Source organism: Anguilla anguilla, chromosome 10 (genome assembly GCF_013347855.1).
Source record: "Anguilla anguilla isolate fAngAng1 chromosome 10, fAngAng1.pri, whole genome shotgun sequence".
In the NCBI taxonomy this organism is placed as follows: domain Eukaryota; kingdom Metazoa; phylum Chordata; class Actinopteri; order Anguilliformes; family Anguillidae; genus Anguilla; species Anguilla anguilla.
The window spans coordinates 6,392,711-6,415,210 of record NC_049210.1 but is presented as its reverse complement, the minus strand read 5'-3'; the positions used below and the strand labels follow the sequence as shown (position 1 = coordinate 6,415,210).

At 52.6% G+C, this 22,500-nt stretch overlaps 1 protein-coding gene across 2 annotated transcripts in view; it reads right to left on the bottom strand.

The window, feature by feature from the left end:
* Positions 1-22,500, bottom strand: part of LOC118206399 (fibrosin-1-like protein) — a 111,962-nt gene that overhangs the window by 20,919 nt on the left and 68,543 nt on the right. The window contains exon 2 of one of the 2 annotated variants that reach the window (XM_035379076.1): positions 20,462-20,674. In XM_035379076.1, coding sequence (XP_035234967.1) covers positions 20,462-20,674 — 213 coding nt within the window. The remainder of the gene's footprint in view (positions 1-20,461; positions 20,675-22,500) is intronic. The other variant, XM_035379077.1, reaches the window with a different exon arrangement.

Below are 22,500 nucleotides of genomic sequence, written 5' to 3'. Positions count from 1 at the left end.
AAAGGACCTGAACACTCAACGGGACCTGAACACTCAACGAGACGGATAATGGATAATGAACATGAAACAGAACCTGAACACAGAATGGGACACTGAACACCGGGTCCCAGGGTCATCCACTCTGTGCTTAGGTCATTCGGCAATTTGCAAAGCAGAGCAGAAAATTGCAGCGGAGCAGGACTGAACTTTATTGGCTTTACTGTTTATCTCACCACAGGCCTTATCTTAAGTAAACACTCCTGTGGGTGTTGATAATGCTTATCACTCCATGTCGGGTTCACTAATCACACAGCAGGTTTCTTGCCCAATTTTTTTTTTTTTTTTAACAGCAGTGCTACTATTCTTCACACTCTGAGGAGCTCAGGAGGGAAAATCTGAACCCCAGCTTCTGGGACAGGTGCAACAGACGGGTTCGAGCCAGATCCCTAAACCCACAGCAGAACGCAACTTGGAGTGGTTGGGGGGGGGGGGCACCTACAGTATCTACGGGGCAAGCGTGTTTATTTTTTCCCCCCGAAGCGGACAGGTAGGTGACTGAGGCAGAAGCGCCTTTCGGCTAAACCTCCACATCCATGTCAAGCGGCATTAGACGTAACCGATACCGCGCAAACATGAGACGGTGTGGAGACTTCCATAAACCACAGGTAATGTGGGGGGGGGGGGGGTGGGGGCTTCAAACACTGCGGGCACATCTCTGTCCTCCATCTGCCCCTCCTCACCAGGCCCCCACCCCCCACCCCCTTCGCTTCCAGCTCCCGGAAACATCCGTCATAAGAGTTCGGAGGGGACGCGTGTAACAAATCGACTTTTCCTCCCGGCCTTAATCAATCCCGGGGCGGGAGTCATCCCCGCCGACGTTTTACGGCCGCCCATAAAGAAGGCTTTGGGGGGGCGTCGCGGCACCCAGCAATCCCGCTAAGTGAGCAGTATTTCCTGCGGCGGCCGCCGCCATTAGACGGCCCGGGTCATAAATATAGTCACTTAATCTGCGGCCCTGACTCTCGGCCCCCCCCCCCCCCCCCCGCCCTGGGGTGGAGGAGGGGTGAGGGTGAGGGGGGTGGTGGGGTGGAACGGGGGGGGGGCTGTGGGGGGGGGGGGTTGAGCAGACACGCCTGACCAAGGTAAGCGAGAATAAAGGGATCTCTCGTCCGTCCCTGATTGTGTTACGAGCCTGAGTCTGGCCATGAGAGTCGTCAAGGCAACTGAGGTTAAGAGAGGGAGAGGGAGAGGGAGAGAGAGAGAGAGAGAGAGAGAGAGTGCCACGGGGTTAAGTTATGGAGGGCGTGCCTGCGTCCGGACAGCTGCCGATCGGGAGCTTATCCTCATTATGGCGCCGCGAAGCCGCTTAATGTGATTCGCTCCACAGCCGCGCGTGCGCTGAGCCGCGCGTCTGTCCATCACTCTTACGCTCGTGTACAGTTAAAAACACACAAAGCAGCAGCGGGAGCCTAACACTGCTGCTCACAACACAGAGGCTCTCTTACGCTTCCTCACACCGCAGGATGCTCAGAAAATAAGGGCGTATGCCAAATTACTGCAATTAATGGCTGTAACGATTCGGCCTTTTAAAAAAAAAAAAAATTTTAATCTAAAAATCAGTAAATGATTTAAACACCGAGAGAAACCGCAAGCGGTGAGTAAAACCGGATAACCAGCTGCTTTAATCGATCAGCTTCAGTGGCGCTGAGTAACAATGAAAACCCGCAGCCCCCCAGGGCCTGGGCTGAATATCCCATCCACATGACATATCTCAGCTCTGCTCCTCCCACATGACATATCTCAGCTATGCTCCACCCACATGCAATATCTCAGCTATGCTCCTCCCACATGACATATCTCAGCTCTGCTCCTCCCACATGACATATCTCAGCTATGCTCCACCCACATGCAATATCTCAGCTATGCTCCTCCCACATGACATATCTCAGCTATGCTCCACCCACATGACATATCTCAGCTATGCTCCACCCACATGACATATCTCAGCTATGCTCCACCCACATGACATATCTCAGCTCTGCTCCTCCCACATTCAATATTACAGCTATACTCCTCCCACATGCAATATCACAGCTCTGCTCCACCCACATGACATATCTCAGCTATGCTCCACCCACATGCAATATCACAGCTCTGCTCCACCCACATGCAATATCACAGTGATGCTCCACCCACATGAAAGATCACAGCTATGCTCCAATCACACGAAAGATCACAGCTATGCTCCAATCACATGAAAGATCACAGTGATGCTGCTTTTAGTGCAGTGCCCTTTCACTTTAAATGGTTTGTATGGAAATTACCACCCACATACAGCTCCTGCAATTAAGCAGGGTGTGCAACAAAGATAGACAGACACAATTACTCACAATTTGCCACTTCTATAAAATATACTTGAACACAAGTGCGCGCACACACAATATGCATATACTGTATCGCAACAGTGTGAGTGTACATTTATTTTTTCTCACATTAAAATTAGATTACAGTCAATCTGTAAATGTTCTAAAAGCGCAAATTAACATAATTTCAATTACAGCCAGACTGAGACGTGTTGAGAACATCTGGTGGCATCGTTAAGACCCGCGAAGACGAGGGGAGCGGTTTTCCCTTCCCCCCCCGCGGCGAAGTCACGACGCGAGCCGCGGCGAGCTCGGACGATCGATCGAGACTTCGGGACGAACCGTCGCGCCCCCGGAACTGTCCCCGCCTCCGAATCGGCGGCGCGGCTAACCGCTTAAAAAGTCCCCAAGTTTAAACTGCGGTGGGGTTTGGGGGGGGGGGGGGGGGGGCTAAATAATCGAAAGGGGGACTAGCGTTTTCCCTCCCGCGCCGCCGAGCTGCACCGAGACCGGTTACACCAGAACGTTCCGTACCGGAGTACGAGAGTGAGAGAGAGAGAGAGAGAGAGAGAGAGAGAGAGAGAGAGAGAGAGAGAGGGCCCTCCTGAGGAGACCGCGGGGAGGCGTCTGACAGCCACACGCATTTCCGCAAAGAGGCGAAGACCGCTGGAGAGCAGAGCGGCGCCCCCGGCAACCAGGGTCGGCCCCGCCTTCTTTTTTTATGGCAGCGAGATTTATTACCCATCATGCCTCACACGCCGCCGCCCGCCCCCCCCCCCCGAAAGGCGTGGAGACGACCCCGCACCGGCGGCGTGGAAATGGAAACCAGGCCCCGAACCCCGCGACCCCGGGTCACACCCGGGAACGCGGAAAGGCTACGCGTGTCTCCAGTGCACGGTTCAACTCCCCAGCCCCCACCCCCCCCACCCCCCCGCTGCTGTCCGTCAAACCCGTCGCCCGGGGGGAGAGATTTCAGGCATCTCCTCTCAGAACAAAGAGACACACCCAGCCCCCTCACAGATGTTTTTAACATCTGGATAACCCCCAGAGGGGCATTTGTGAAACATGTTGGGTGGGGTGGGGGCGGGTCGGCCCAGCGGGGGGGGGGGTGGGGGGTTGTACTCCCTTGGAGTGCCCAGCGATTATGCCTTATTGGGTTTTCCCCAAGGGCCGCTCTCATCGTGGAGAGAGACGGTGTACTTAAGGGAGATTTACAGCGGCGAGCGGGGTTAGCGCAGACTAGCACGCGTGGCTCTGCAGAAGCCATCTCCAGCCCGCTCGCTGGAGAACCCGCAGCAAGGACTTCATTACGCTTTACTGCCGACGTTAAGATGATTCATACGCGATCGGAAAAGCGCGGAAATAATTCTCGATCGTATATTTCGTTTTTTTATTTTTATTTTTTTCGAACGGAGGTGCTGACGGTGCCGTTTGCTGCTCGAAATAAAGATGAAGTCTAATTTTATTGCGCTAAAAAAAAATCAACATGGCCGTTTTAAAAATGTCGCATTTAAAAAGGGGAGGGAGAGAGGGCGAAACTCTCGGTGAGGACACGACGGAGATTAAATATAAACAGAGGCGATCAACGCCGCGCTTCAGACCGAACGGCTGGGGCAGAGACGACGCCTTGCTTTTCCAAACACGAGGTTTGCCGGGTCGGCCATTTTAGAATCTCGTCTAGCGGCTAGACCGATCCGTCTTCGGCTCAGACTCTGGCTCTCTCTCTCTCTCTCTCCAACCGTCTGTCTGTCTGGCTCTGAGACGTGGAATAAAAAGCGAAGAAAAGTCTGGGATGTGCGCACTCTGGTCCCGGCAGCTTGTTGTTGTCTATCTTACTTCACATTTGCTGGTAGCCCCACGGACAGCTGGGATTGTTTAACCTCCATTGACACATCCATCAGGCCCCATTGTTCCTCCTCTCTCTCTCTCTCTCTCAGCGTTTCCCCTTTGAAGTTCGCTCCAGACCCCGCCTCCTCTGCGCTCCAGACCCGGGCGGCCGTCCAAAATGTCGGCCCCGGCAACCAGAAACTACAAACGGCAGGGCGCTCTGTGTTTTCTTTTTTTTTCTTTTTTCTTTTTCTTCTTCTTCTTTTTTTTTCGGAGAAGCGGAGCGCTCGCCAGGCTGGGGGGAGGACGGCGGGCCTCGTCCCCGGGCCAAGTTGTGCGTAATACACGGGGGCCCCAAAATCATTTCCACTTGGACAAAGAATGAACCCGCCCCCAAATTGGAATCAGACGCGCTTGGAAATGGCGCGAGAGAGGCCCGCTCCTTTCCTCCGCCCCCCCCCTTCCACACAGTAGTCGTCCCCGTCAGGCGTGGGACCCCCAGTTCGTCTGTCCCGGCAGAAGACGGCCAACGCAAGGGCTCGGGGACAGGAGCTGTCCCGAATCTTCCTCATTAACCATTTAAAAATGACACAGCTTTTCCACAGCTTTAACGGCTCAGGGGCGGCGGGCCTGAATGTGCCGAAAAATGAGTATGGCACTCTTTGACAGCCAGCGGCGGGGCGGCAGGACGTTCAGGCGGCAAGGCTGAACACCGGTGCCACCAGAGACGTTTACGGTCTGAGAACGACCCGTAACTCCCAGATTAATTAGGGAGAGGTTCGGAAAATTTACATCCCTGGAGCTGGGGGGGGGGGGGGGGGAGCGGGGGGTCAGTGAAATCTCAGCAATCAAATTAGCAAAGTAATTCTCAATTAATGTCCATTAACAAATTAGCTATAAAAAGGCTGAGTTTTAAGACGTCGAGGAATTCCCCTTGACTTGCACTTGAGGACGTTCGCGCCACATGGTTTCAATGTTCTCAAAGACTGTACATCACGTACAATTAGGGCAACAGGTCCTTACAGCTGAGGGGGGGGTCAGGGGGAGAAGAACGCCGGGACCGGAACGTACAGCTTCCACACGTGTTAAGGCATCAAAGCAGAGTCCGTGACCCATCCCTTATGGAAATGGAAAATACATCATAATGCAGGCAGAAGCCCTCCTGAGAGCAGGCAGAAAGGAGCTTAAGCATTTAATTTTCTTGACATCATACAAGTGTCTCAGATGGCAGGAACACAGTGCAGTGAAGATACTTGCAAAAAAATGCTTATTTATATTTTTGCCGGATGTCCCTTGTAGCGAAAGTTTCACTGTAATAGAATATATACTGTGGAGGATGCATATACATATACACACATATATACTGTATGGGTCTTCCAGAGACTCATTTCCTCTTCATGGGTCCTATGTGGATGCACATACATATACACACGTATATACTGTATATATACACATATACATACATGTATGTCAATGTGCACGTGTATATATGTATATACATGTACATACATGGGTGCATATACACATACATATAAATGTACAGTATGTATATAGGTCTATGTTCAAATATATACATACATACAAAGATATACATACATATAGGCACACACACACATGCACACATACATAAACCAACCCTCAATTAAAAGGAGTTGGGAGAAAGGCAGCTCCAGCCGGAATGAAAGCGGGCTGAGGGGGAGAGAGGGAGCGCTTAGCTCTGACAGCACGGCGGCCCTTGTAAAAAACCTTTAGTCTTATCTCCCGGCAATCAGTCTAATTATGTTCATTGAAGGGGTCCAATTAAAGTGCCATTGTCAGCCGGCAGCTAAGTGTTTCTCCCCACATCCAGAGACATCCACAATTAAACTGAATCAAATTTATTTAGTGACACTTCCCTCGCTTTTGACTCCCCCCCAATTACTGCTAATCAGTTCCTGCGAGAGTTTCCGGGGAGGCAAGCTCGGGTCGCCCCTAATTTGTAAGGGTGGGTGGGTGGGTGGGGGGGGGGGGGGGTTGGGGCGCCCGGCGAACCTTTGGAGCTTCTGAAAAACAAGGCGGCTCAGGAGGCCCCGCGGGCGATGGTCGGGGGGCACGTGCGATGAGACACGACCCCCCCACCCCCACCCCCGAGTGGCAGAGCTTCCCAGGTCCCACGCTACCTTGGGAGTAAGAAGGGGGGTGGAGGGGGGGGGGGGGGGTGGAGTCAGGACGATTCCAAGGGCCCTGACTGACAGGGGCCTGCAAAAAAATATTAGAACGTAGGATTCTCCAGGGCGGGGGGCCCCATGTGAAATCTTTTTGCGGGGCCCGAAAGGTGGCCCCTGGAGGTCCCCCAGCCCTTCGCCAACCTAGCGTCTGAGCCGCAAGCTGCACACAAAGCTGAGCAGCCATTATATCTTCTGAGCAAACGGTGGTTTGGGGGGGGGGGGGGGGGGGGTGGCCAAGGGGGCTCAACTAAGCTCTTAATATTCATAAAAGGGACTGAGCATGAATCAAGAGAGGTTATACTCATATTACTCAATGCACTTTGACATGCAACACTTAGGGTATGGCACAGTAAAACATCCAGTGTTAATTCAACTCTAACAGAGTACATAAGACTCCAGTAGGGACATATAGGGACATTCCAGTAGGGACTATTTAACACCGAACATTTTACTCTGTGTGTGTAATTCCGGACTTAAATCTGTAAGAAAGACATATAAGCCCTAGAGAACAAAGCACAAAGAGGGGAGATTGGATTGGCTCCTGGAATAGAAATGTAAAAGTTGAAAGACTTCAGACAAAATGATTGCGGGGCGTTCTTCTAGACAAGCCTGGAGGAACTGAATGATCCGTTCTCTTTCGATAGGTATGCTTCGTCTCAACTGAAGAGGTCGCCATCACCTACGTGCCAATTACAGGCCTCACAGTAATCCGCAGACTAAAAGACCGGAATATTCACACGGGTCGGCCGTACGACTCCTGTCCCAGCCCGGGTAGCGGATCTGCGGACCGGAGAATGGACAGCGACGATCGCCAGGGGGGGACAGGAGGTCGGTTTTCAGTCCGGCGATGCGATGGGCGGCAGAAGGTTAGGAGGAGGAACATGGCCGCCTCACAGAGAAGGGCCACGAGGGCGTCCGGGACCGCCTCTGAGAACACGTGTCACGGCAGAGCGCTGGATCTGTAGGGTAACCACCTCAGGGACGGGTTCCGGTCCACCGAACCGTGAGCCTTCAAAGACAGGACAACCGGCCCCCTCTCTCTCCTGACTTCCGTATCATTTCTTTATTCCAGATTCTGCTCTCTCTCAGACCCTCTCTGTCTCTCTCTCTCTCTCTCTCTCTCTCTACCCACCGCCCTCCATTCTACGCTGCCAGGAGATGAGATTTTCATTGGTCAATACTAGCCAGAAAACTCAACACAGGATCAAAGGACTTGATCGACATCGGGCGCACCAAAGGGTGCCGTCGATAAGGTGGAGACATCGAGCGCGAAATCTAGCGTCCGCAGCAAAGCGCTGACCAGGCAGGAATGTTTGAAGTTGAACCTCAGAAGGTTTGGGGAGGAGACAGGAGGAATCAGTCACCCCTTGCACTGTGGGCTCATGGTCAGGGTGCAGCCGTAACACGAACACATCTACAGTATCAGCAATAATGAAGACCAAGAATTGACTATGAACATGGCCTCAAATAGTGTACATATAAGGCTGAGCAGCAGGACGTGTAATAGATTCGCCATTTTCATCTTTTCCATCCCACACAACCTTCACTTTAAAAGAAAACAAGCATAGACAGCCATTTTGGCTCAAATACTGCACATGCAGTACAAGGCTTCACAGCAGGACGTGTGATTGACTTTCCATTTCCATCTTTGCCCTTCCACACAGCCTTCAGTTTAAAAGAAAACATGCACAGACAACCATTTTGGCTCAAATACTGTACATGCAAGGCTTCACAGCAGGACGTGTGATTGACTTACCATTTTCATCTTTGACATCCCAAACAGCCTTCACTTTAAAAGAAAACATGCACAGACAGCCATTTTGGCTCACATACTGTACATAAAAGGGCTTCACAGCAGGACGTGTGAAAGACTTGCCACTTCCATCTATGCCATCGCACACGGGCTTCAATTCAAAAGAAAACGTGCAGACAGCCATTTTGGCTCAAAAACCGTCTGCGGTCAGTGAACCATCAAGATCATGCAGTCATGGTCATTTTTTCCTCATGAGCAGTAGGACCCTAAAAAGGGCACGGGCGGGGCTCCAGACGACCCCGTCTGCTGGAGGGGCCAATCCTAGCGCGCGGCGAACCGCGGACCGATCGCGTTCACCCCGACGGCGGGGGTCGAGCCGCGGGGGCCCCCACCGAACGCGACGCAGACGCCCTCGCGGCTGTTAAACGGACGCTCTCCATTTAACAAGCAGAGGGAGCGCATTAACATTTCAAGGTATTATTTTAAAAGGGGGCAAATCGCTGCTGAATATTTCATGCGCTTGGAACGAAGCGTGTTTAGCGTTACCGCCAACGCCGCCACCGCCGCAGACAGGAGTTCGGTTTTTATTTATTTATTTTTTTGTTTTTTTTTCTAGTTCGAAGGGCAAAAACGACCCGCCAGAGACACGGCCATCGTTTTAGCGAGTTTTGACGAAGCCCCCCCTCCCCCTCCCCTCCCCCAGGGCGGCGCTAACGCGGCTCGCCGGGGTCCTCGTCTTCCGGCTCGCGGGCGGGTCGTTAGTTAGACCCGCCGGTCCCCCTCAGTGGATTAGGAGCCTCACGCGGCGCGCCGGCGGACCCCCGCGTCGCGGCGGACTCGCGGCAAGGAGCCGGGCCGCTTCGGCGTGCCGGAGGCCCAGCGGCGCGGGGAGGCGCTGACGGACGCCATTTTATGTGGCGCGGGAGGGGAGGGGAGGGGAGCGGCGTAAAAAAAAAAAAACGAGACAAAGAGTCCTTTCAGCCGCTTGGCAAAAAGCAGGCCTCATCCAGAACGCACGGACCGACCGAAAGAGCGGAGCGGAACTGACAGAAATGCATTCTGGGTAGAATTCACACCGAGCCAACAGACTGAGCCACCTCAATAGCAGGCAATGGGACTAATGTTCAGCATTACGATCCGGAAGAGTCATTCTCTTTAGAATGCACGCACATGCACTCACGCAGAGGAAGACACACACACACACACACAAACACACACAAACACACACACACACACACACACACACACACACACACTCCTGTTCATGTTAATCTGTTAAGCGTTGGCCTGGCAGGTTGACGGCCTGTTTGTGTCGGACTGCACGGCGAGCTTAGCTGTTCCAGAGCAACAGACTCCTGGGCCCATTTATAAGGAAGTGGCCCCCGGTCTCTACGCACGTACCTCCCCCAGGAGAGACCCTCCCCAGGCAGGGCAGGGCGGGGCGGGTATGGGCTAGCCCCACAGGGAGAAGCCGGGGGGGGGGGGGGGGTGTCTCGGTTTACCTCCAAGTCTCCCAAAGCAGACTAGCCATTGTCCCCATATAACCGCTTTCAGTTCCCCTTTTGTTCTGCGGACGTAACATCCAGAATCGCTTTACAGGCAAAACAAGGCCGGGACAGAAGAGCAATACACAATCTCACAGCATCAAAGCAGGCCTCCATACTTCATACAGTACGGGCTGTGTGATATCACCTCAGCTACACTGCTGTCCTCGTATGACTCCTGAAACAGGCCCGGAACCAGACCGGGGTCAAACACCGCCTCTGCAATGGTTTAAAACCTGTTAGGACGCCGGTAAAATCCCAGCAGATTACGATCGACCATTTTAAAAGACCTATTCTAGATCAAGCGCCTACTTTCAAGAAAAATATTCACGGTAAAACTCTCTTTTCATACGTCATTATAGATTACGGTCGGTAATATAACTTATTTGACAATGTACCCGGGGATTCAGTGTCTTTTACTAGAATCTAAGAAGCTGGATTGTAAAATTCAATGCATATTTGGCAAGGCCTGTCACAGACAGACAGGCAATATTTTTAACCGTACAAGGGCATGACATTTGGGCCTTGGAAAGGTGCAGTTTGTTAAGTACAAGAATCGGACTGACACGAAGAGCTACAACGCGATGAAACTGTTGTTTGTTAGTTTGCGGCTTCTTCATAAACGTCTTTCTTCCCCTATAAAATCAGGGCAGAATTCAAATTTCAAACGGCAAAAGCCCCACCGCAGTCGTGTCCGAGTCCACCTGATATCGTCTGTTTATCCTCGGAGCGCGTGTTTGTTTAGCAGAGTACCGCGGTCCCCCATCCTGCCCACTTAAATGAATTATTCAGCTAAAAGCAAAGCCGGCGAACAACAGGCGGAGAGAGCAAGGTCTCCCTCTAACAAGGTCATAAAAACAGCAGCGGCGATATCGGAAACAATGGCCACGCGATAAGAGCCGTGTAAACGAGACCCCTTTCATTATCTCTGGCTTGACGCAATGCTTTTTTTTTTGTTCTGGAACCGTCGCATTAAGATTTCATTACGCCGCATTACCGGATGCAGGGGGAAAAAAACCGCAGCCTGCAGCCCGCATGGATTTTTTTTTTTTTTTTTTTTGCTGCCCTGTTAATGTCACGAATCAAAGGGGGGGGGGGGGGGTTGTGGTTTTGAGCGTGCGAAGACGAGCGCCGTTAAAAACAACGAGGCCTTCCTCCGTTCCCTCGTCTTGTTCACAAGAACAGTGACCCCCGGTGGACACAGACGCGCACAGGCACGGTAAACGAACGGTTAAACCCAGCTCCATATTGCTGGGCTTTTGTTCTACCGCCCACCCCCCCACCACCACCAACATGTCTGCACCTGCAGTACCTCTCGCATACAGCAGAGGGCAGTGTTGCCTCACAAATTGACTGATGGAGGACAAATGAGCAGAGCTCAGCCACTGATAAGATCTGATCTGTTTCAGTGACACTGTTAATCCGATATAACACGTCTCAATTCATGTCCAGCTTTGCTAGGTTCCCGACACGGGTGACGAGGCACCAGGCTGAACTGGGTTACGTCCCATTAGTTTATTGACTCCAATGTTTTCATTTGACACACACACTCGTGCGCACGTTCAATGAAACATAAATGCAAATGCACACACAAGCACATATACACACACATACTTTGTAGACAAGTGTGTGAACTAAGCACGCACATACACACAATGAAGCACAAATGCATCAGGGTGCACGCAAAACACATACACATATTTGAGGACAAGTGTATATGCACAGGCATGAGCCCGCACACACACACACACAAATTTGAGGACAACTGTGTATCTACAGGCATGAGCACACGCACACACAAGCACACACCAACACATTTTTGTGCAGTCTCATGCACACTTGCTAGGCAACAACTTGCCTGAATCAACAAGTATAAAAACATTGTTCCCAAGGTGCCTTGCAAACATTGCACAAGAGAAGCACAAGATATAAGGCTGCATCAGCGGTCACAAGGCTGGGATTTGAACCAGCAATCCCGAGTACTTCAGTAGAATACTTCCTCTTAACTGCCTCCTTAAGAATCCAGCGGAATAAATGGAAAGTGAGTAAAAATGCAAACCGTTTAATTTGCTCAAAATGAGAGCTTCTTCCAAGCAAATGTATGCATAATAAATAAATTATCTAATTCTCGGGATACCAGGAGCTCATAATGGAAAAACTAATAAACAATAATACAACTCAAACATATCAAGTCCAAAGATCTTCCTCAATTCCCACAGCACCACTATAATATAGCTTTAGTGTACAATCATTTGGACTCGATGCAATTAAAACACACAATTGCTATTAATGTAGGCATTTTGTTCTCTGTTGATTAATACAAATTAAGTCCATTGTCTGCGCTATTAAATCTTAACCGACAAAATAAGCGATGCAAAACCAAGCCTCCCCGCAAGACGCAAAAAATGTGATGTCATTTGCAAGCGTATAATTTATAATCGTGATCATACGTACATACACAGATATACTGCGTAAATATTTACGTACCGCACTGTATACACGGTTTGTGCTGGGAAACCGACACGATTTTTTGTTGTTTTGGCTCCGTGCTCCAGCACACCGAATTTGAAATTAAAAAAATTAACGCGAGGTTGAAGTTGCAGACCGCAAGCTTCCGTTTGAGGGCATTTACATCCATATCGGGTGTTTTCCGCGTAGGAACCGCAGCCCTTCTTATGTAAATATATGTACAGCGCATGTCCACGCAGCGTGTGCAAACACGCGCGCGGGTAAATCTACGCTCTGACAGCCTGTTTGCGCTCCGCTACGCGCACCGCGGTGTTTATGTAAGGGCCTCTTGGCTCGAGTGGGAAACGGCCCGGGCTGTTCGCTCGCCGCTAAGTGGGACCCGTCAGAACAAGACGGGGACACTCCAAAAACGGCTCCGGCGGCAAGGAGGCCCCCCACTTTAAGACTTCATTCACCCTGATGACACCCCCACACCCCCCCCACCCAGCTCCCACACACACACACACACCACCCCCACCTCCAAAGACAATGACTGACACTTCGCAACCGAACCTTCAAAAAGTACACCGTGTCGCCTTGACAGCCTAACACCCCCCCCCCCCCCCCAAGTCACGGCCTTACCTCCGGCCTTCAGCGGATCGACAGAGCGCAGACAGGTGGGGGGAACTATCACCTTGTCAGTCAGCAGTCGCTACGGAGACGGAGACGGGGGGGTGCCAGCTTGGGAGTATTCGGATATTACCCGACACACAGAGGAAGAGCCAATAAGGGAGTCAATACCGGCAGAGAGGCAGCCTCTCTCTGATAGGTCAAAGAGCGGGAAGGGCAGGAGAGACCCGGGTTTGAGCCGCCTGCCATCCTTCCTTCCTCAGTCTGAGCTCAATTACCGTCGTATCCACGGCAACCCGACGCCCGTGCCTGCCACTCAGGGCCTGTGCGAGGTCAGGGGGTGACGCACCGCACTTCCTGTGCCAGATCCAGGCCTGTATGACGTACAAACACATAGAGTGCGTCACGCACTGTGATACTGCAATTCAAAATGTATGCCGTTCAACGGAGGTTCTGAAACACCTTCCTGTGTCTGAGCACATAATGCAAGCTACAGTTCTGTAATTACAATCGTGTGACGGGACCTCACCAGTAATCCGGTGTTGGTTTGGACGGGGGAGTTTATATAAAGTCTCTACATAAACACCCCCCTGTCAGCTCCTGAATCTGCACCGCCCCCCCGCCCCCCAAAACATTACATCTGAGAGCGAGCCTGGCTGCACGGCTGAGGCAGCAGAAATGCCACTGCGGTGATGCGCTAGGCAGTTTATAAACGGGCTTCGCGCAGGGCCATTAAACATAGCGGGGCCACGTTTGCTCGGCTAGCGTCGCGCGGCACGCCGCCACCGCGTTCCTCTCTAATTGTCCGGTATGCAGACGGGATAACGTTCCCTTTTAAATATAGCAGCTCAGAGCCTCGTCAGAGCACGGCTTTCCTCGACCTGGCAGCGCACCAGCCGCGTTTAAAAAAATAAAATAAATAAATTTAAAAAATGAACAAAAAGAAAAAAAAAAAAACATGGTGGAATCAGGGAAGACGATGTAACGCTGAGCCGGGGCGAGGAACGCCGCCGTGATCGGCGCACGGGCGCGGGAGCGGGGAAGCGGCGGCATTGGGGGAGTCGTCCAATCAGCCTGATTACGGCTGAACCGCTCAAACAGTGTAAGAATACTTTTGAGAGCAATTTATACGGTTAACCCGCGCTAATTAATTACCGATGTTTATCTTTCAATTTGGAGTGCCAGTGAACTGTGAATAAGAGCAAAGCGCTTGCGTGTTTTTTTTCCTCTCTCTCCCCCTCTCTCCCTCTCTCCCTCTCTCTCTCTCTCTCCCTCTCTCTCTCCCTCTCTCTCCGCCTCCCTCTCTCCCTCTCTCTCCGCCTCCCTCTCCCCCTCTCTCCCTCTCTCTCTCCCTCTCTCTCGGTGATGGGGGGCTGCACAGAAGGGCTCGCTCGTCTGCCTCTTCCGATCCGGGGCTGCCGCGGCGAGTCGCTCCCCGTTCAGACGGAAGTGGATAATCCGTAACCCACGGAGACCGGTGCTTTAGCGGCGGCGGTGCCGTTGCCACGGAGCCACGTGAGGCCCCGCCTCTTCCCGCGAAGCCCGAATACACCGAAGCCCCAGATGGCACTGTGGTCAGTTTAGAATTTCTGTATTTCATTCATTCATTCATTCATTCATTCATTCATTCATTTTCTCTTGGGAAACCACTGAGAAAGAATCCTTGTTCACAATGGCGTCAAGTCACAGATATTAACAGTAGAATAAAGATTATAAATGTGATAAACAGGGCTGTGTCTATGCAATATTTGAGTGTATTTTATGACATGTATAATATTACCAGTGACTCTGTGCTGACTTGGTCTATGGACACCGTGGCCTTGGGTGAGAATAGACATCTGATCCCCTGACCCCCACCCCCCATTGTGACATCACCTCGCACACAGACCACGTGCTAAGCGGCCATTCAATACATTCCTGAGTATGAAATCTAAATTAAAGCATGTGACCTCTATACGCCCACCGCCCCCCACTCCCCCCACAAAAGCTTCGCGTTCCCCGACTCCCTCTTTCTGCCGTTCCCACGGTGACCCCATCAATGAATAAGACATTACAACATGTCTTGTGACCTCACTAATTCAATGTTCCCCTTCCTTAATTTGTCCCTGAGCACAAGGTTTAAAAAAAGGGCCCCCACCGTAACTGAGTGCATCAGGGGGCGAAGTCCGCGAACATGCAGCACCCTCGGCGCGGCGGTCTGGCGGGATGCTGGACGCGTTCCGGAATTAATGGCGGATTACCGAGCCTGGCAGCGCTCACCTGACTGAACCGAGGAAATCTGATCTGGCATGATGCGCGGTGCCAGACATAACGCTGCAGCGGCCCCAGAGAGCTGGGCTACACAGCGCCCCCTGCAGGTCTGGAGTGGGGCTGCAACTCCGTGGGGTTGGAAGTCAGGGAGATGGGATTTCAGCAGTTGCATAACTCAGGGTTTTTAAAAAATTTGTATTGTGTAACGATTCTGGGACCAGGAATCAATTACTGTGGCTTCTTAAAACCTCACAACATGCATAATTTCAACACGCATCAGACGACGTCTTCCTCGGAAAAATTTCTCAACAGGAATTGCGTCAGCTGCCCGTTAACATCCGATCAAAGACCTTTTGAGACGCCACACCGAATAAAACTGCCCGATTTCAGCAGGGGGGCGGGACGGTGCTGCCGGTGACGCGACGACGCGCCCGCAGTCTGGTGACCAAGGTTACCGCCGCGCGTCTCATTCCGCCGCCGCCGCGAAAGCGGTTTTAACCCGCCAGGGCCGCGTCGTCGCCGACGGCAGCACGCTGAATTTCTGAATACCGAGGAGGGGCCCCCTTCCTCGACCCGGGGCGAGGCCTCCCGCTACGCTACGCTACGCTCATGCTAATGCTAACGCGCGTGTCTCCGTGGAGATCAAACCGGGCGGCTCGTCTGTAACATTTATAAGCTGGAACCAGCGAGGAGGAGGAGGGCAGGGCGCTGGGTGGCCAGGTGGAATTTAAATCCGCTGTTCTCTCCCCCCGGGGGGGTGACGGCCTCTTTAATGCGCGGCAGGTAGAACCCTCACGGTCACGGCGCGCTGGCGCGGGACTGCGTCGATGGATCCGCGCTCCCATTGGTGGGCGGGGAGGTCTGTGTGTGACGGTGCGGCGGGGGGGCCTCATTTGACCATAAAAGGGCAAAGCCATCGTGCGCCACGACTGACTCGTCGGTCAAAACCAATTATCGCGCTCCGCTGCGGAGAACCGAGCCGTTCGATTGGCTCAGGCGGGGCTGCGATTGACAGGCCGGTGTTAACCCCGACCGCACTGGGCTTCGCTAACACCGCACCCTGTCAATCTGCCCGCCTTCAAAAGCTGGATGACCCCGCGGCGGTATCACTCAGGCGACCACGCGGGCGGGCAGACCGTCGCCTTGGCAACGCTATAACCGCACACAGTCGACCGCACCTCGGCCCACGGGCGGGCCTCACAGCGTGGGCCCCGAAATCACTTTTTTTCGCTCGCGGGCATCGAGGTTTGGTTTTTCCTCAGAAGGCCGTTTGCGTCGAACGCGATTGATAAAAATCGGAACGCGCCGCGGAGTCCCCGAACGCACTCACAACGCGTTTGGTTGCCTGGCGATCGCTCTGCGACAGCTTGATTCACCGCGGCCGGATCGAGCGTGATTGATGTGCGCGAAAACGCATCGCAACCCCGTCAAAAAAAAGGTGAGAAAACAAAAGATTTAACCCGATGCCTCTTCCTGCCGTGGAACACCGCGGGGAGACGATGCCTTTTTAAGAGCTGCTTCCCCGCACTACAGCCTGTTTCACTTGTGATGAGACACGCTGTGGCCAGACACAGCGCACACTGCACGGTACGCACAGCGAAAGGGCTGCGTTAGCATCGCGGCGCGGCGCGGCTCCTCCGTTCTCCCACGGCTCGAACCCGCCGCCGCGCGCGAATCACCGGAGAGAGCAGTGGAGTCACGCGGCCTGGTTTCGGGTCCGCGCAGCGCGTGGTGAATCGCGTCTGGAGGAGAGAGGTAATGACTAAACGCGTGTGGGGCGGGGAGGTGGGGGAGCCGTTAAAGGTCACACCGTTAGTCACGCTGGGGTGATTTGTCACCGTTGGTGAGAGGCGTCCCAGAAAAGGGGGGGCGGGGGGGGGGGGGTCAGGCAGTGCACAGATATCTGTGCCTCTATCTCATTGGTAAGAACACCCCCCCCCACCCGTCTCCTGGCTTGGAGTGCAGGGTCATGGTTTCTCCTTCTCAAATTGGGGGGGGGGGTTACTATAGCTTCCCATCGCACAAGCTCCACTCGGTCACATGGTTAGCGAACGGCTGATCTGATCTCCCCGCCTGACAACTCAGAGCCCTATAAAACTTCCTGAATAGCTGCAGAATGCCGCTACATTGGCGGTGGTCGCGTATAAACATGGGGGGCTAGAATGCGCATCCTCATGCAAAGCATCAGACAGCTATGACATCACAGAGGGGCGACGCAGCTCAGGAGGTAAGGGCGGTTGTCTGGCAGTCGGAGGGTTGCCGGTTCGATTCCCACCCTGGACATGTCAAAGAGTCCCTGAGCAAGACACCCAACCCCTAACTGCTCTGGTGAATGAGAGGCATCAACTGTAAAGTGCTTTGGATAAAATCGCTATATAAAATGTAGTCCATTTAACATTTAGAGGGCTGAACCAGATTCAGGCTGAACTCAAAGTCAGGTGTTCGGTTAATAACTCCCACGATCGGAGAATGGTGCGGAACGCCACGGAAACCACGCTCTGTGAGGGGGCGGCCATTCGGCCCCACACCACAAAGAGCGAATCAGACTTCCGATAAATCTAGAACATTCCGCCATTCAAATTGCAGGCGCCTCATTCCAGACCTTCAAGCTGGAAAACGCATGTTTACAGTTTCCCCACAAGAATGATTCATACATGAGACATATTTATATATTATTATACACGAATGATAAATAAAAGTGAATAAAATACTGCTGTTGTGCAGGAAGCGGCTCTGCAGAAGAATGGAACCGTCTCCCTCATAATTCATAACAGAGAAAACTGACAAATATGAGTGGCGATATACAAGGGATATTAAACACTCAACAGGCTGAAGGCCTTGAGATGGATATAATAAACTGGCGCTTGCATTCTCACATCCTTTGAATCAGATTTTTTAAGACGAGTGTAAGTGATGTAGAGCTGTCAGGAAACAGGGCGAAGCAGGCCTGGGGAGGCTGGGGGGGGGAAGGCCGCATCGCGGTGTGGTGGGGCGCAATAATAATAATAATAATAATAATAATCATCATCAGAATTTCCTTTTCTTAGTGAACAGATTCCAGATTGCATTACCAAACTGCAGACAGCGATTTAAAATGACACATCTCTTCACAGATACTCAGAGCAAACTCCCCTTCGACGTCACCGTGCGGTTTTGGTTAGCGACAGACACTCACTTCGAGACTGATTTGAGGCGAGCGGCAGAAGCCCTAGGGACTTCCTGTGGACACCGCAGCGCGCACGCGTTCGCGGCGTCCCGTCCCGTCCCACGTCAGCCGTGATTGGCTGGCCCCGGTTTACCTCGCAGGAGAGCCGCGTCCACTTCGGGAGCTGACCTTCAGACGGCACACGCGCGTGTATCCGGGTTACCGCGACCGATGCGCGGTTAGCGGTTATCGGTTAGCGTGACCGCGGCTCGAGGCCGTTTTCGTGTCGAGGCCTTCGAATGGCGCGGGTGGGGGGGGGGGGGGGGGGGGAGATATCGCCACGGCGCCGGGGAAAACGCCTGTACGACGCACGCGCGAGCTCGTTTTACGTCCAGACAGGCGCTTCGTCGAGCCCTTTCCCTCCGCGCAGTTACGATCGCGGAGGAGCGGTTTTATTTTAGCGAGGAGGAGAAAATAACCCGGCAGGGTGAACGGGAAAAAGGAAGAGAGGGAAAAAAAAAACAAAAAAAAAAAAAAGCAGAAAATGATAAAGCTCCGCGGCGGCGATAATAGCCGCTGTTTACACGGCTGCCAAGGACGTCTGAGGCGGAGATAAACCTCCAGAAGGCCCAGGGTGCATCTGGGCGACGGCGGGTTTTATATGCATAAGATTCCCGGACGGAATCGGAGGCCAGCGGGTCTCTTGGAGAGGCGCTGATAAGGCGGCCGGGGAGTGAATTGGAAGTGGGGGGGTGGGGGGGTGGGGGGGTGGGGGGGGGGTTTTCACGCGGACGGAGAGGAGATGGATATTCTGACGCTCGCCTCTCTATCCACCTACTGCAGCTGCCTTCAGTCAGCATTAATTCCACACAAGGAGGGAGGGAGGGAGGGAGGGAGAGGGAGAGGGAGAGGGAGAGAGGCAGGGATAGATAGATAAAGAGAGAGAGAGGCAAAGAGAGAGATGGGCCATTGACACTGCATGGCCAAACTGACAAGGCGGAAGAGAGAGAAAGTGTGTGTGTGTGTGTGTGTGTGTGTGTGTTACTTATCTCATATCGGATAAATAACGTACTCTGTTCTCTTAAGCAGTGCCACCGTGCATTTCTACGCTCGCTACGCTCGTCGCCAGAAATAAACGTGTCCGCGTAGTTTGCAACGAGAAAGCGAAAGACAGCGTTTCCGTTCAGTTTGCCATCCGTTGCAAACTCGTTAACTCCTCTCATTAAAGACAACAGAGAATATGCTCAATCAAAAACTAATTTCAGTCTAATTAAACCTCATTCTAATGTTTGACTTTTTGCAAAATGCCTCTCTATTGCCATTTACCCGGTCCGTAGCCACTAATGGTGTCACTAATCTGGCGCACACAAAAATTATCTTACAAATATTTCACCAAACGCAAGCCTACACCATCACATCCGTACGTTACAACGACAGACGGCCATCTCCCACCTCCACCGATCTCTACCAAATAACAGCCAAACATTTTGTGCTTGTAGCTATCAGTACTTTGATTTGCAATCGCTCCAGACATCTGTCTCCCAGGCCTGCCGCAGAATTCTGGGTAATGTTCAGCTCTTAACCCGATCCCTCCTTTGACTGCGGTACAGCCGGCGTCCAGCTAAACGCCTGTTTACAATACAAGCGCGGCAGACAGCAGACCGTTCCAAATTAGGGTTGGGAATTCGACACGCTCAACCCCACGTCGGGTGGCAAATTTAAAATCGCTAAACAAATAAATAAAACGGTAAGTATGTCCTGAGCAGGAGGGGAAAAAAAAAAAACCGCAAGGCAATAAATCCAGTGCAAAGCCATCGCCTTGATGTTCAACTTTATTGACTCTGCTGAGGCTCGAGGTTAAGTGCGGCTCTGAAGCCAATATTAACGGCTTAGGGCCAGGATGTCTCCACACCGTATCCCATAATGCTCCGCAGTTACTCATCTATCCCTGGAAAGCAGGCTGGTGAGAGAGAGAGAGAGAGAGAGAGAGAGAGAGAGACGCCAGCTCGGCGTATTAAATCCTCGCGACATCGCGTACGGCGATCACGCGGAACGCACCCGATAGCCATAACCCGACGAAGGTCTCCGCGGGTCAAATCGCCGTCGGCAACACGAACCGTATTTGGGTGCGATTTTTAAACGCGTGTGTGTGTGCGCGTGTCGCCTTTCTTAATGAGTCTACCCCCCCCTCCCCGGCACCACGCGATCGCGGGAAACCGTCCTTCCGTACCCCCCGGGACGGGGATCACGGAACGTTCCGGAAAAACCACACCGCCATGGCGATGGCGCGCGGGGTGACGGACGGACGGACGGACCTGTTTGCTCTTCTTGGAGTAGGTTTTCTTCTTGACGCGCTCCTTCGCCCGGTCCTGCTCCCGCTCCAGGTTGGCGCCGCTGTCGTTGAAGCCGTTCTCCGGGGGGTCGGCGCCGACGCCGACGCCGTTCTCCACCTCTCTCCTCCTCTTCACCGTCTGGCTCTCCCACTTCTCCTTCCTCTCCTGCGGCTTCAGGGTCCCGTTCTTCTTCTTCTGCAGGGGGGCGGGGCGGGGGGGAGGGGAGAAAAAAGAACGAGGAGACGTTAAAACGAGGACACACAGGGTCATTGACACGAAGCACCACGAGTGCGAATAGCTCCCCCTTGTGGAGAGTCTTCAGCCGGCTAAATGTGAGTGTGTGTGTGTGCACGAGAGAATAATAAACAAACAAACAAAAAAAGAACAAGATGACGATACAGGACGCAAAGGCCGCAGTCATGTGACGCAACTGACACGCTGACAGACCTGCGCTTCACCCAGGCCTGTACGCAGCCAATCAGCACGCGGGAGGTACCACCCAGGGCCTTCTTTCATTCAGTCCGAACCCAATACAAAAAAATAAAAAATAAAAACCAAGTGCCTCGGGCTCCAACTGGAGCAGAGCGCGGCCGAGCGTTCTCAACGTTCACAAACTGCTTTTTAAACGCGGCGGGTGACGCAGGCAGCGATCGTCGTCAGGGCGGTCGCTCGAGCCGTCGGAGCGTGATTCACGCGCTCGACTCGGGAGCGTGACTTGGAAGCCCCCGCTGATCCGCCCCGTTTGGGCAGCGGCGAACAGAATCGTGGCGGTTAAAAAATAAAATCAAAATGGCGGAAGAGCTTGGTCAGGACTGGCCGCACGACTTTGGACAGCCTTCGACGCGGGATCGCGAGTTTACAATTTGGACATCTGCTCTCTGTTCGGCGGGCTAAATTGCCCCAGTCAGCTCAGTCATCCCCCCTGTGAGGGGTTCAATCTGAATAATCAAATCAAACGGGCTCAGAGGGAACCAGATGGCTGTTTACATTAGCATTAACAGAACAACACCCGTACGCAAATGTGCGCAAGCCAAACCTCTCGTCCGCGGCGCTAAGCTAAGAATCGGCATAAACTCCGTTTACGCACCTGTCCGGTCGACAAATTCAGACGCAATATTTTTTTTGGGGTTAAAAATGAGGACGAGAAAAACCAGCGTGAGGGTTGCACAGACATTAAGAAGTCTTAATAACCACGGACAGCCGTCGGACGGCAACACCGAATAGCGCACTCTTTCTTTTTCTTTGACACGTTCCCGTCTTTTCTCTCAAGACCAAAAAGGTGCCGTTTTGCCGTAATTAGTCTGGAAACACCATTAAAGGGGCCTTGCCTGAACTAAACGAGACAAGCTGGCTTCAAAAAGGACAAAGGACGGGAGGAAAGAAAGAAACCTCCAGGTATCACCCTCTTTGAATTTCGCACTCGACTGCACGAACACGACGGCATCAATATTCATAATACCGATGACAGATCGACAGCGGCGGCTAATTCAATTAGCATACCGCCTGCCCCCGTCCCCCCGGGCCGGGAGCACGTCTGATCAACAGGCTCCATATTAACTGAGGGATCAATTAGAATTAGACTGACAGGGCCGAGAGAGACCGCATCCGATTGGCTGGGGTCTCTCTCTCCCGTTTCCCGGCAATCTGTCCGCACTCAAAAAACAGGCCTACGCATTTGGCGCGAGCAGCGTACCCACAAAGGGGGGGAGGGGGGTGGGGGGGGATGCTAATTGCTTATCAGCCGTTATTTCTGCCTTTTATGGTGAACGTCAACAAACACAATCCCGTCCTGGAAGAAACGGAAGTCTGAGCTTTTCAGCCAAAAACAAAAAAACTAAAAACAAAAAAGTAATAACAAAAATAATCGCGACGGCGTCTGGTAAGCTTTGGTTTGGAATTGCCGGGAAATGCAGCACATGTGGAGAAAATGATCAGGAATCACTTGATTACACTCAGGACAAGCACAGACAAATACAGAAACTACAAGGCGGTACATAGGTATGGGGGGGGGGGGGGGGGGG